The sequence below is a fragment of the Melopsittacus undulatus genome, chromosome 5 (assembly GCF_012275295.1).
Source record: "Melopsittacus undulatus isolate bMelUnd1 chromosome 5, bMelUnd1.mat.Z, whole genome shotgun sequence".
NCBI lineage: Eukaryota > Metazoa > Chordata > Aves > Psittaciformes > Psittaculidae > Melopsittacus > Melopsittacus undulatus.
The window spans coordinates 50,847,915-50,862,446 of NC_047531.1; the positions used below are offsets into that span (position 1 = coordinate 50,847,915).

A 14,532-nucleotide genomic window follows, 5' to 3' on the forward strand; every position below is an offset into this window, starting at 1 on the left:
GACTGCAAAGCTATTTCAGAGTTTAAGTTCACCCTTCTTACCTGACAAAAGATAAAATATTATTTTCACTGGAATACGTTTACAGAAGTAGATCTGGGAAGTCCTGCTTTCTCTTTCTGGCCATTGTTGCCTTGGTATATGGCCTTGGGAATTCTTCAGTTTTTCCTTACTTTTGAAAGAGAGAACATTTATTTCACAGGTGATAGTGTTTAAAAGCTATTTTTAAAGCTTTGTGAATACTTAAGGCATTGGCAGGAGTTATTTTAAGCATCTGTATTCCAAGAAACAAGCTCAGCTGACTTCTATTTGCCAGTCCCTGTCTCAGACTATAATGTTGTTCCAGGTTTACTTGACTTGGCCTGTGCCAAACTGTGCTGAGGGATGTCCTGGCTCATGGATTAAAGATGGTTACTGTGATAAAGCCTGTAATAACTCAGCGTGTGATTGGGATGGAGGTGATTGCATTGGTAAGGCAGCAATGTTAAATTTAGAAAAAGTGAACTGTTTGTTTTTTCTTACATGAATAATTCTGTAATTTGTCATTCTATAACTACAAAATTGGCTTTCCTTAATAATAATAATAAAGTTGGCTTACAGGTGACACCCTTGTTTCTTGCAAGCTACAAATGTCTGGAAAATGACAGCAAATAATAGGGCCTATAAAATCTTTCTTTGGGTACCAAGTTTGACTACCTGAGAAAAAAGATTTTTAAATTAAAAAAAAAAGTATCATATATATACAATATTATGTAGTATTTGGACTCAGAATCCAAACAGTAACAGGACTGTGAAGCTGCACTATTAGTTTCTAGATTGGATTTTCAGGACTGCGAGGTAGGAAAATCAAGTAGTACTTCTGGAGTGAGAAAATGATACCCATTGTTGAGTGCTGTAAGGTCAAGACTGCAACCACAAGAAATAATAAATCAGTTTTCTGCCTGCCTCTTTGAAGTTAAGAGAAAATATGTTGAAGTTTTTCGTGCCATTTTAAGTTGGTTCGTAAACTTCTACAATGAGATGGTGCCTACTATAGATTCTATGCTAACTCAGAGAGGTCTAGTTAGCATTTGCCCCATTTTAATTTCACTGGTGATAAATAAGATTGTCAACTTCAGTCTAGCTTTAACACTGTGGCTTAAAATGTGCCTTTCTTCAGGAATAAAGATTTCAAATGACTGGGTTTGGTTTTTTTTTTCTTCTTTCCCTGTAGGTAACAGTGGGGGTAGTCGCTATGTTGCTGGTGCAGGTGCAGTTGGAGGTATCGGGAATGGACCACCGTGGCAGTTTGGTGCAGGCATAAGTGGCATTTCATACTGTAACCAAGGCTGTGCTAATTCCTGGCTAGCAGATAAGTTCTGTGATCAGGCCTGCAATGTCCTCTCCTGTGGATTCGATGCTGGTGACTGTGGCCAGGGTAGGCATTACACATTTCTGATGAACTTGCTGTAGGGATTCTCTTGAATTGCCTGACCTCTTTTGTTCATCATTGGTCTTGGATTGGGCTAAGATACCTCATACAGCATCACAGAAAAAACCTGCTAGCAGCTGAAAAATCAGATGCTTCTTATATTCACTAACCCCAAACTGAATCAATATTATATACTGCTTTATTTAATAAAACAGCTACCAAGCATAGGTAGGGTGGTTGATACTTTAGGGAGCAGCAAGCAAACTCCTTGCCTCAAGAGGCTTACATTTTAAACAGAGAAATTACATTTCAGCTGTGCAAACATTGTTTACTTGAGTAAAGACAGATGACTTGATGCCTGTAGTGGTTAAGAAATTTAAAGAACCTCTTTGATGCTGACAGTATGAGTTCTGGCCTCGGCTCTTGCCAAAGACTACTTTCAGTAATCTGTGAAGTTGTCTGAAGTTTATTTTGTTACAAAAGACTGGGAGGAGTGAATGAAGTGATTGAGAATACTGTCAGGTATAGGCAGGGGAACAGAAATTAAAGAACTTGGCCTTTTTGAAAGACTAGAGGCTCCCCTGCATCTCAGACAAATCAATTACTGGCAGTTCTGTTGATGGCAGTGAGGTTTTGTTCATGTGAGAGTTACTGATAATCTGTCTTGTGCTGTGGGAGGGAGAGGTTCAATTCAGCCTGTCTGATTTTGGAACCCTCAGAAATGCAGTGCAGCAGTGAAATCCAGCTGTTGTAGCATTCATCTACTAAAATGTGGCAAAAATCTATGGACATGTAATCTGTGGCAAAAAGTATGGGCATGTTACTTACGACTGATACATAAATTTAAGTGATGCTTGATAATGAGCCACTTAAGCTCTCCAGATGGAGACTGGAAGAGCAATAAATTATACTGGCTTTTAGAATTATCGCTGGAATGTCTGGCAACTTTATATATTCGAGTATATTGTAGTCACTCATTATTAAAGATAGGTGATGAAGAAACTGGAGGCTACAGTAAGTGTTCTTTCATGAAGCTGTCTCCCTGCTAATGCAGTGAATCTAGCTGGGATATTACACTTCAAAAAAAAAAAAAACCCAAAAGACTGAAAGCTAAGTGTCAGACTGCAAATTGACAGAAATTTGTTTCTTGTTTTTTTCCCAGATCACTTTGAAGAGATGTACAAGGTGACGCTTCAGCTTAATCAGACCTACTATGTTATTCCCAAAGGTGAATGTCTGCCCTACTTCAGCTTCAGTGAAATAGCCAAGAAAGGAATTGAGGGTTCATATAGTGATAATCCAATTATCCGACATGCCTCAGTTGCTAACAAATGGAAGACTATCCATCTCATAATGCATAGTGGCATGAATACAACTGTCATCTATTTTAACCTTACATTTCTAAATAAAAATGATGAAGAATTTAAAATGCAGGTAGCTGTTGAAGCTGATACTAGAGAGGAACCAAAACCGAACACAACTTCCACACAAAAGTTGAACTCAGATTTTAAAACTGTAACTTCAATACCAGAAGCTGAAATGATATTTGAAGATATTCCTGAAGAAAAACGCTTTCCAAGAGTGAGGAGACGTCGAAATGGCACAAAAGAGATTCGACATGAAGAGGTGATAATACCGTCAGTAAATGTGTCTCTTTTTCCTGAAGATGTTCAATTAGCATTGCAGAAACTGGACTTGAAATTATTAAATGGTGATATCACTCAAAAAGGATTTAACCTATCCAAGGCTGCCCTCCTAAGACCTTTCCAGTTCTTAACTACAGTAAAGAGTATCATAGACCTGGAAAAGAAGGTAGTGCATAATCGCTCAGAAGATCAGAAGAACCATGCCAGCTGGCAGAAGCCTTCTAAAGATGTAGATAGTGGTAAAATAAAAACAATAAAAGCAAATGAAGAAGTTCTTTCAAGACTTAAAGGAACAAAAGGAACTGTTGTAACAGTGAACACAAATCAACCTACATATAAAGTAAAGCCTAAATCCACACTTTTCTCCCAGGCCATGGGAAATAAAAGTGAAACTCGAGAAAAAGTGTTGAATGCACTCATATTAAGGGAAACCCAGAAATCAAAACATACTGTGAATTTAGATACCAGAGAAGATGCACAAGGAATTGAAGGAGGAAAAGGGCATGTGCAGGTAGATACAGATTTAAAAGAGAGGACAGTGGGAAGAAAATTACAGTCCTATGCTGGAAGTTACCAAGGCTTTTTGCCATGGGAGAAAAAGAAGTACTTCCAGGACTTACTAGATGTGAGTATCTTAATGTCATTGCTTATTGGAATACTTGCATCTTTCTGCACTTCGTGAAATACTTCCAGTGGGATCTATACATTTGGAATGTGTCTTGCCTTTGAGGCATTTTTTTCAAAGCTCCTTTTGGTTTTTCTTGTAAAATCTATTTTGTTTATGATCCAGGCCTCAGCTAGGTGAATAGCTTTCTGTTCCCTTTCTACTGCCTTTTTTTTGTTGTTGTCATATTTTCTTTTTATTCATTACATGTTGGCACAGTGCTATTGTTCAGATGTATATAGCACTGCAACCAAAACCTTAAATTTTGCTTTGAATGCATTTTTGTAAATAAGGATCCAGTTTATTTAAAAAAAAAGTAAAGAAACGTGTAATTGTCATTACTTGAGTTCTGAAATTTAAATTGAAAGTCTGCCAACAAAACTGAATATCCAGACCATGTCAAGAAAAAATGTAGGAAGCTTCCTCTACTTCCAGCCAAAGTATTTAGGCTGTTTTGAAAATGTCTAGAACAGAAGATAGATACTGTACTTCATTTGGTAGCAACTGCTTTGCACTACATCAAATAGCGAAGGGGCAGTGTTTTTAAGAGTAACTTTTTCTGTTCATCTGAGATTGGATTTTGCATGAGGAATCTTCATATTCATAGGATTTCAGTTATTCCAGTATGAATGAATAATTAAAAAGGTGATATTACAAATATATCTGATGGCAAACAGGGGCTTTAGAGTTAGGACCTGGCTGAAATGTAAGTTTTTCTGTCTGCTTAATGTTTTTGTTCTTTTAGGTAATGTAACTTTGATTTCTACTTGTCCTGCTATTTAGGAAGAAGAGTCATTACTCAAACAAATGTCATACTTTACTGATGGCAAATATTTTGGAAGGCAGTTGAAAGATACATTTGCTGATTCCCTTCGATATGTAAATAAGCTTTTAAACAGCAAATTTGGATTTACATCTCGGAAAGTCCCTGCTCATATGCCTCATATGATTGACCGCACCGTTATGCAAGAGCTACAGGATATGTGAGTATGTCTGTGTTTGTAATAATGTAAAACTCTAGGTAATTCCATCTTTCAGTTGATGCTTTGCTACAGCTATTTCCAATGCATTGATGGCTACTCATTAAAATTGTATTTCGCAAAAGGAAATAGGGAATTTATTACAACATGATAGTTGTGCTAACATAAAGAGACTTTTGGGGACCTTTTAAATTTTTGGTTGAGAATGTATTTTTGGGTAAGGAATGTTTTGCTTTAAAAAACTGGAGTACTAAATTAGTTTATATTCTTACGTAGGTTTCCTGAAGAGTTTGACAAGACATCATTTCACAAAGTGCGGCACTCAGAAGATATGCAGTTTGCTTTTTCATATTTCTATTATCTTATGAGTGCAGTTCAGCCACTAAACATTTCTCAGATCTTCGATGAGGTTGATACAGACCAGTCAGGCATTTTGTCTGACCGAGAGATTCGCACGTTGGCCACAAGAATCCATGAATTACCATTAAGTTTGCAGGTACTCTTTCCTTCCTTACCAGTAACTTCAGTTTTACAGTCCAAACCTGTTAAAATGAGTCAAATCTTTATTTATCTTTGCTTATGGTTTCTGTAATGTTTGGCAATTCTTAGATTTTAGCTGGATATAATAAAAATGTTCTACCTTAACATTGTTCTATGGAGTCAACAGTTAAATTGAGTTCTACCAGCATCAGAAAAATGGATCACTGATGTCAGAGTTCAAGAAAGCAGGTAGCATGAGTTTGTTAGGAAAGCTGTTCACTGGTAAAAGTCATAGTGAAGAGTGGGATCCTGCTGTGCTTACTCTTGCTCTTGCCATAGTAAACCAGTTCTTGCCCTGAGGAACTTGTGGCCTAAAGAAAGAACTGAGGAAAAGGGTAGCAAAGAACTCATACTAGTAAATACTGTGACCATATACAAAGACTCACACTTTTGTTTCTTTAGGAACCTGATAAATAGAGATACAGTCTTTGTAGGACTTACTTTATAGGACAGTTGGTAAAGAATGAAATGTACTATTTCCTCTTTACAGAGAGGAATTAGCACAAAACAAATAATTTGTTCTTGAAACACCACAAAAATCACTGGCATAGCTGGAATACGGCCTCACTTTTCCTGGCCTTGGTCAGAAAATCATGTTCCTGTCCTTTCAATTTGCTTTTCTGTTTGTTTGCTCAATTTGGGATTTAATAAGCCATTACTGGTTTGGGAATTGTGTACTGTCCTGACATGATCAGTAAAGGGGTGTTTTTCATTTAAAAATGAAAATGACATTGTCATGCTTTGTCTAGTCTCAGTTCAGCTACGCATTTCCTGTTTAGATTTATGGGGAGTCACACTGACATCAGCAGTTATTGAATTGGGTGCTATTGAATTTTAAGTCTTCGTTTTCTGACAGTAGCATGAAGATTTGTTTTGTGGATACCATACGTCTGTGCACCCCAGATTTTTAGAACTGTGTCAGTGAGAAAACAGGATTATCTTTTAACCTTCTTTTCTTTCTGTTAGGATTTGACTGGTCTAGAACAAATGCTAATAAATTGCTCTAAAGCTCTGCCTGCCAACATCACTCAGATACATATTATTCCACCAACTCAGGAAGCATATTATGATCCCAATCTGGTAAGAAACATTGGTCTTAAAAGATGCTTGGTTTCTTTTCTGAGTGCGTATTGACAGTGCTGTTTTGGTTTTGTGTTTACAAAATTTTCTACTTTTATGTACATGATGTAAGTGTTAGAAAATGAAAATTTTACAAGCTACTTCCTAACTTAAAAAGACATTCATTTTCTTCAGAAACAGAGAAAAAATGAGCTTTAGAATATTATTTTATATGGGATTCAAAAAGTTGTCATTAGAAAAATTCACTGTTGTGAACAAAAAAGACAGTAAGCCTTCTGACTAAAACTTTCTGTAAGTCTTTATCTGAATTATAACCCCTGTTTTTAAAAACGAAACAAAATCCAAAAAGCCACTAAACCATCAGATGGATGAACTCCTAAGAGGTCCCTTCCAAACTAAACTATTCTGTGAAAAGAGGTCTGAAGACCAGATGTTCCTTAAGATATAAGTACTTATTTTCATTTCATTAAAACCTGCTGGAATGTAGGAATCTAGAATCTTCAAATCTGATATGAATAACTAAATTTTTTTTACAATGAGAATTTAATTCCTGCATCAACCTATGCATTTGGAAAAAAAATGTGTGTGTGTACTCTGCTAACTTGATGACCTGGTGTTTTTTCACTTCAAACTAATACTGTATCAAGGCAAAAGTTGTTTTGGTGAGTACAGATCATTTTGGTGAGTATAACTTCTGGGTAGTAAAGAGCATTATTGATCGTCAACACATGTAAATTATAATACAGAGATCTACAATGCATGTGTAGATAAATGTGTATGGACATTGACTATTTTTATCTTTTTTATTTCTTCCCTCTGGCCACCAGACCTGTATTCTTACCAGGTTATGTTACAAGGTTATAAAAAGATTTTCCCTTAAGGCTGAATCCCAGTAAAGTTCTACATAAAACCATTCTGTTCAGTCAGGTTTTAAGAAATGGAAGTGTGAATTTGAGAGCCATGCACAGTCTGAAAACATTACATCCAATGTAGCCTGCCTTCATTTTGCCTTTTCATGCCTCTCAATTCAGACTGCAAAATTCTGTTAAGTAAAAACTTTTAAAAGTAATAAGAAAGGATGGCTGCCATGAATATGTTTTAAGGTTGGGTTAAAAATAGTCTCAGTGGTTGGTGACAACATCAAATTACTTTAATATTTTGGAGAGTTAGTAAAATATTACTAATCTAAGCAGTAATGCCTAACGTACTAATGATATCTGTCAGGTCAGGTAGTCACAAAATAGCATTTGTGCTTAGCACAGAGGCCTAATTTATTTTTACTTCTGTTGTCTGCAAGAACTAAATTTCTTAGAATGAATCTACTATGATAGAAATATCCCTTGAGAATAGGGATTTTACTTCCCAGAATAGTTTTGTCATAGGCTGTGATAGAAATAAGGCCTTGTCTGTATCAGCTGCTCTGCAGTTTGCCTGGCTAGTATGACTGTTGGCCTCTGCCAGAGGAATGTCAAAGGCAGCTGTCAAATGAGCTAGAATTTCTGAATATCTTACTGATGATGAAATCTAGAAGTGGCAATATTTTGGCAACAAACAATCTGTATTTTTCATATCATATTTGTATGCATAGGAAATTGTGGTATGATGCACCTGTACCTGAAACTATTGCTTTTCATTCCAGGAGAGTAGAGCATATGCAGGCCTTCCTAGCTGTAACAGAGCTTTTCTACAAAGTACATCTTTATAACAGACTGTAATTTTCAATAATGGATAATCTAAACAATGGGTTGGTTTTTTTCAGCCTCCAGTAACAAAAAACTTAGTGACCAATTGCAAACCTGTGACTGACAGGATTCGTAAGGCATACAAGGACAAAAACAAATACAGGTATGTTGTTAGCAGTATGTTTCAGTGCTAGATTCTGTAAAGCAGTAAGAAGAGGTATAAATATGTACATGTTCAAAGATTGTATGTTGACAAATCTTAGCTCCATTTACTTTAACGGTGTAATTGAAGAAACATACTGATATCTACTAATGTTTCATTTTGCAGAATGATGTGATTTTTTTTTCCCATAATTTCTTACATAGTTACCTAAATATTTCCATGCTACTTCTGTCATTGGACCAGATTCTAATTTGTGTTGTACCATAGTCAGCCAGAGTATCTTTAGATGTTTATATAAATTGACTATATGTAGTGAGTGAGGGCATTCAAAGTAGCATAAACAGGAGAAAAGAGTCTGTTCTGTACCTAGAAGTTGTAAATCTGCTTCATCCTTCTTTCTTCTGATGCTTAAAAAGAGAAAAGGAAAAGCACTTTTAACACTAACTACCTTGTAGTTTTTCTGAAAGGAGGAGAAGTGACACGGAGGTAGGGGGACAAGAAAAGGGTTTCCATCCTGTTTTGGAAAGGGCAAGACAAACCATGATCATGACTATGGGTTTGTATTTACATAGATCTGCCTGAGATCAGGTTCTCTCATATCTTTCTTTCCTGAGACCCGCAAACCAGTTGCATGCCACTGAGGCTATTTGCTGATATGGAGCTTACCGCTTTGTCTTCTGCCCATCACCTTACAGGCAATCTGAAGCATACAGTTGCCCCAGGAGGGACTACAGAGCCAAATAAAGGTGTAGAATTAAAGTTACAGGTGCTGCTTAGGGCAGCTTTTGGACATTATTATACATGAATTCATAGCACTTCAAGTTGTGCTGTAAGCTTTATAAATAATTCCCTTCCTGGGAGAGTGTAGGTGAAAACTGAAAAGCTGACACAACAGAGATTGAAAACAGTTGGAGTGGGGGAAAGAATTTGCTGTACTTAAACTGATTGTTAGTAATGTGTTTATACAATTAGGATATATGCTCCTCTTTTGTTCTGTTGAACTCTAATATGAAATTATTAATTTTGTGAGCTTCATAAATGGAGTAGGTTCTCAGGTGAGACTTCAAGGAACATGTGGGGGTATTGTAGCACAATAAGAAGGGTGAACAATGTGGTACCTCAAGTAAGACTGCTACACTGGGGTCAAATGCTCCTTCAAACTCAAGACATCCTTCAGAGATGATATAATACTTCTGCATTTCATATACTTGTTTTGTTTGCTGTTGATTGCGTGGGTGAGAGATTTTCTTTGTATTTAATTTTGTAGTTTTGTGTACTCTGTACTTCTAAGATTTTTCTGGGGTTGATGATTGGGAAAGAAGAATGTGTTTTCTCATATCTGAAGAGTAATTATAAATTGCAATTCTGAATTGTGTTTAAAACACAAAACAAGTAAATAGGATGGTGTTACGATTACTCTCAGATTAATTGTTGCTTTTATGCCAAAATTCATAATTTGTACACTTTGTATTAGAATTCAGTTCTTTGATTTATGGGTGGCTACTAATAAATCAGTGGTTCTGTGCAAGAGCATTAGGTGAAAAAAATGTAAATACAATGATAGAAAGCAAATGGCAAATTCTATTGAAAGTTGGTCAATCAGATTAGTAATAAGTTATTAAATAGAAGATTAATATTTACTGAACCTGTCTTTGCGTTGCTTTATTAATGTAGAAATATTGTTTTAACAATAAGGTTTGAAATCATGGGAGAAGAGGAAATTGCCTTCAAAATGATTCGCACAAATGTGTCTCATGTAGTTGGGCAGCTGGATGACATACGAAAAAATCCCAGGTATCCTGTTTCTTGATTTGTATGAAGTTTTGAGGTGGTTTTAATTTCCTGCTTCAGTTGTTTAAACTGTGTGTTGAAAAAAAAGGCACTGCTGTGCATTTCTACACTCTGTGTTACAGGGTAAGACCAATTCTAATCAAAAGTACTTGTGATGTTTTCTATTTAACTAAAGCTAAGTGATGGCATTCTCTGTGGTAGGGCTTATCTCAATTTTTGTTACATTTTATAGATCTAAACCCTTTGAAAACTTATGGGTAAACGTCAGCTATTTTTGAGGCTTTCGTTTTTCCCATTCTAAAGGACTTACAGTTTAGGCAATTTTGCTTTAAAGAAAGACAATTCTGATTTGCTTTATGTAGCATTTTTAAAATAAAACTTAGGTGTGGATTATTTTGTTCGAACATGAGCTTTGCTTATTCATCATGTTTTCGTGCTCTGTTAACAACATGGCAAGATGTCTTTATTTTTTTTTATTTTTCAACTATATGGTGAGAAGCAATCCAGAGCTGGGAGGTAGGCCTGTTCTTCCATTCTGCAGTGGTGAAAGGTTTGAATATCCACATGTGAGAGCAAGCACTGAAGTGTTGAAATTAGGCTTCTGGAATGACTGGGATAAATGGGGAAAATAAATGTCATGGACTACATTTCACAACAATCACCTTGGAAAGGAAATGATAATGTATTTGAGACTTCAGTCTAATTCTGCTTTGCGGAAGCACTTAACTGTAGTGCTGAACCCATTGCATAAGACTGGGATTCAACAAGATATGGTGAGATAATTTAATAGCTAACTGACTAGTGAGACAATGCTTCCATTGGTCTCCTTTCCTCCCTTGCTCTTGGTTGCACACTTCTACCTTGCATCTTGCTTCTGTCTTTGGAAAACTAGGGTTCTCTGCCAGGTTAATGAGTTTGGTTTCAAGGAGGAGACAAGTACATAAAGAGCAGTTTTTCACTTGCCTCTTACACTGTACTACTTGCTAGGTCATTTATTCAGAAAGCGGAATGCAAGTGTTAAGACATTTTGCAGCTGAGAGTGGTTTGTTACCCTTGCTTCTCCTTACAAGAGTGGCCACATAACCCCTGCATTCCGGTTACCACCATGATGCAGTTCAAAGGAAAAGTGGGCAGTGCCCTAACTTGTCCTGCTGCTTCCTCTCCTTCTCTCTTTGTATCTGTTTGTTTATTTTAAATGTGAGTGTGATTTCAAGCAAAGGAGGCGTGTAACATGAGGTTCTCAGCTTCAGTGTTCAAATTCATGCTTGCAGTCACTGGCGTCTTATTTTGAAGAGTGGTTGCTGATGTCAGGCTTATCCTGATGCTGTGCTGGTTGTGGTATGAGTATGCCTAATAGATTGAGGCCTGCTAACAACTTAAAATGGAGCTGCCTGCTCTGTGGAGTGATTGTGTCCTTAAATGAGGATGTGTTTGAGTGAGGGTGACTTATTTTGGGAACTTAGGCAGACAAGATGAGGCAGGTGAACTGGTCTGTCTGGAATCTTCCCTGATTTTCATATGAGGCTCTGGCATGCTATTGTGGACTCAGCTTGAGACTCCATACGTGCATACCTTTTTGGTTTGGTTTTGTTTGTTTTTTGTGGGTTTTTTTATTCCTCTTAAGGATCACAGTGTATTGTAGACCCAGACTTTCGGCTAGCTTGGGAAGTGAGGTTGCATCAATTGCTTGGGTTGTATTCCTGCTAAGTATAGTGCAGTACTGTAGCCATATCTGGTTAGCAAAGCAGAGCTGGCATGCCTATGCAGGCATGCCATTTCCTTCTCTTTGCCACGTTTTCCCTGAATATAAAAACATAATTGTACACAGTCTCTAAAAAGAGGTATTCAGTGTCTCTCTTAGCATGGACTAAAAGTATTGTTCGTTTACTGACATTTGTTTAGTGTCTTTAAAGAAAAGTGAGTTTTAATTGTCTAGGCAGTATTCTGGAATAGCCAAAGGAATATCAGGTTTGGTTTCTTTTGAATGGGTTAAAACAGTCTTTCCATTTGAAACTGGTTAATATCCTCATGACTCCTACTTACTGTGCTTTGGTTTGCTATGTGTAGTGTATTTCAGATTAAACTAACCAGGGATATATGTTCCAGGAGAGCAGCTAGTACATTCCCAGGGCTAATGAGCTGCCAGTCCAAGGGACAAGGTGAGGGATAGTCCAGAATGAACTCCCAAAATGCTTATAGTGTAGACATGATTGCCATAACCAGCTGCTTTGCATAGTATTACTTGATAGTGTAGACATAGCCTGCTGATCTTTGAAGAGGAGAGGCTTATTTTGTTCTTGTTAGACGCAGCAGTTTGAATGACTGTTTATAATCTGCACATAATTGTCTAGAGCAAGGTTACCAGTTATGCCAGATTCAGAACAGGCTGAGGAAAAGTGGTAACGCCCTGTGTAGGCCAATTCCTGTGTTCTAGAATTCTGGTTATTTCCAGCTTCATGTAGGAAGTCTGAACTTTGCTCTTTGAAAGAGCATACCATACTATAGAGAATACAGCTGACCAGAACAACTTATTTACAAAGGTTAGCGATTACAAGGCATATGTCACCAGATTCAATTTCTCCCTCTGGGAAAAATGTAAGGGTCTTGTATCTCACAATATAAATAAAGCACATAACCTTGCCCAAATGTGGGAAAGGGAATTTTTGTTGTCAAGCGGCAGGTCAGAGTGGCACACTAGCTGCTACTTTAGTTTCCGTAATTTATAGTAGCTTAGATAGTCTGTGTTTCTTATAATAGAAATAACTCTCTGCAGAGGCATTACTGGGAGCATGCTTATTTGGTCAGAGTGATTTCCATATAAATTCTAGCCAGGTGGTGGTTGTTTGTATTTTGGTTGATTATACACAATCAGCTTTAGGTCTGTGATTCAAATCATGTCAAGTCATATACAATTTATATAGTGTTCTCAGTAACTCAAAGCCTGGGACCAAGCTTTGTCTTCACTTGTACAATCTTCTGTAGTTTCTTATGTTGACTTTCTCTAAAGAGTGCAGCATACACAGTAAAATATTAATAACTTGGTATGGTTATGTCCTGCAGTGAAACTCACTTTGTTACTCATGATAATTTATGTAAAACTATAAAAGCCCTTACTCAAGTTATAATGCTGGCCTTTTAACCTGCTGTCTGTATCCAGTGGTAGGCTCCGGGATAATGCGTACTAATGCCCATTAGATGGCAGCATTATATAAATAGAAGAGAGAGAAATGTATCTTGGCACTGGATTCCAGAAAAGCTTTGACTCACTGTCAGCCTTGGTGTTCATAGAAGTAAAATCAAATCAATTTAAAATAATGCAACAATTAGGAGGCTGATTGCCAGTTTCAAATATATCAGTTTGGTTTTAAAAGGATATTGTATCGATTTTGTTTAAAAGGATTTTTTGTTCTTGGTTTGCCAATACCTGTATTATTAAAGAAATATTCTAACAATGACTTCTTGTTTTCTAGAAAATTTGTTTGCCTAAATGACAACATTGATCACAATCATAAGGATGCTCAAACAGTGAAAGCAGTGCTTAGGGATTTTTATGAGTCAATGTTTCCTATACCTTCCCAATTTGAATTGCCAAGAGAATATCGGAATCGTTTCCTTCACATGCATGAACTCCAAGAATGGTATGTTACACAGGCTCTCTTCAAGTTACCGCAGTGTGGTAACATAGAATTATAGAACATACCAGTACAAGCAATTTTCCTTCCCCCCCCCCCCCAGTATTTTAATGAAGGATTTAAAGGTGAAAATAATGTGATGAGTTTTGAATGGACCACAATTTGAGATTTGCAGGATTTGGGTTTTTCTGGTGCTCATGAAGCCATTAGTCATTAGCTTTTCATTCATCAACTTCAAGAAAAAGTTGTTTGTATGGGTGGCTATTTCAGTAATTCAGGACTTTGGCTTTCATTAAACCCCCACTATTTGGAATGCCTATTGCACATGAGCAATATCAACTGTTCAATTTCCCATTAAGGGTTGTTTAGGGGTTTTTTGAATCTGTCAGCAATAATCAGGTGGATAATCATCAAAAAAGATACATGTGTCTCATTTTTACATAATGTGAAAATTTTATGTGTTTATGTCTTGCCATTTTATAAACAACAATTTCAGAAACTTCAGGGGTAGTTCATTTGAGAATGCAAGCAAAAGGTTAGCACGTACAGTGAAAAATGAGACAAGACTAGTTTAGTAATCTTGTTGCTGATCAGCAAATTATGAGAAATAAATGTTAGGAGAGAGAGATGGACCATACAAAGAATCAGAATGATTGTAGGTGACAAGAATAGGTATGGATTGTAGTGCTACAAGCTGTAGCAGTGGCAGAAGGAGTGGAGAGCAAATCCATTTCAGCAGTTAATCTCTAAAAATTTGTGCTGGAAGAGTAGACAGACATATTGTTGGCTCTCTGAGGACATCCATTGAGACTGTCAACTTCAAAAGGACACTTTATTTTGATTGTTCATAGACAAAGATTTCTACTAGCATGGGTTAAAGTATGCTCAAGTGCTGGTGGAAATCCATGTTTATCAAAACATTTTAGAGTCATGAAAGAGCTCAGGT

At 36.8% G+C, this 14,532-nt stretch overlaps 1 protein-coding gene across 3 annotated transcripts in view; it reads left to right on the forward strand.

Moving 5' to 3' along the window:
• Window positions 1–14,532, forward strand: part of GNPTAB (N-acetylglucosamine-1-phosphate transferase subunits alpha and beta) — a 43,913-nt gene that overhangs the window by 26,840 nt on the left and 2,541 nt on the right. For all 3 annotated transcript variants that reach the window (XM_034062930.1, XM_034062929.1, XM_031049977.2), the window contains 9 exons: window positions 344–467; window positions 1,211–1,414; window positions 2,571–3,679; window positions 4,502–4,701; window positions 4,975–5,194; window positions 6,205–6,318; window positions 8,078–8,163; window positions 9,859–9,957; window positions 13,425–13,592. In XM_034062930.1, the coding sequence (XP_033918821.1) occupies window positions 344–467; window positions 1,211–1,414; window positions 2,571–3,679; window positions 4,502–4,701; window positions 4,975–5,194; window positions 6,205–6,318; window positions 8,078–8,163; window positions 9,859–9,957; window positions 13,425–13,592 (2,324 nt within the window). The remainder of the gene's footprint in view (window positions 1–343; window positions 468–1,210; window positions 1,415–2,570; window positions 3,680–4,501; window positions 4,702–4,974; window positions 5,195–6,204; window positions 6,319–8,077; window positions 8,164–9,858; window positions 9,958–13,424; window positions 13,593–14,532) is intronic.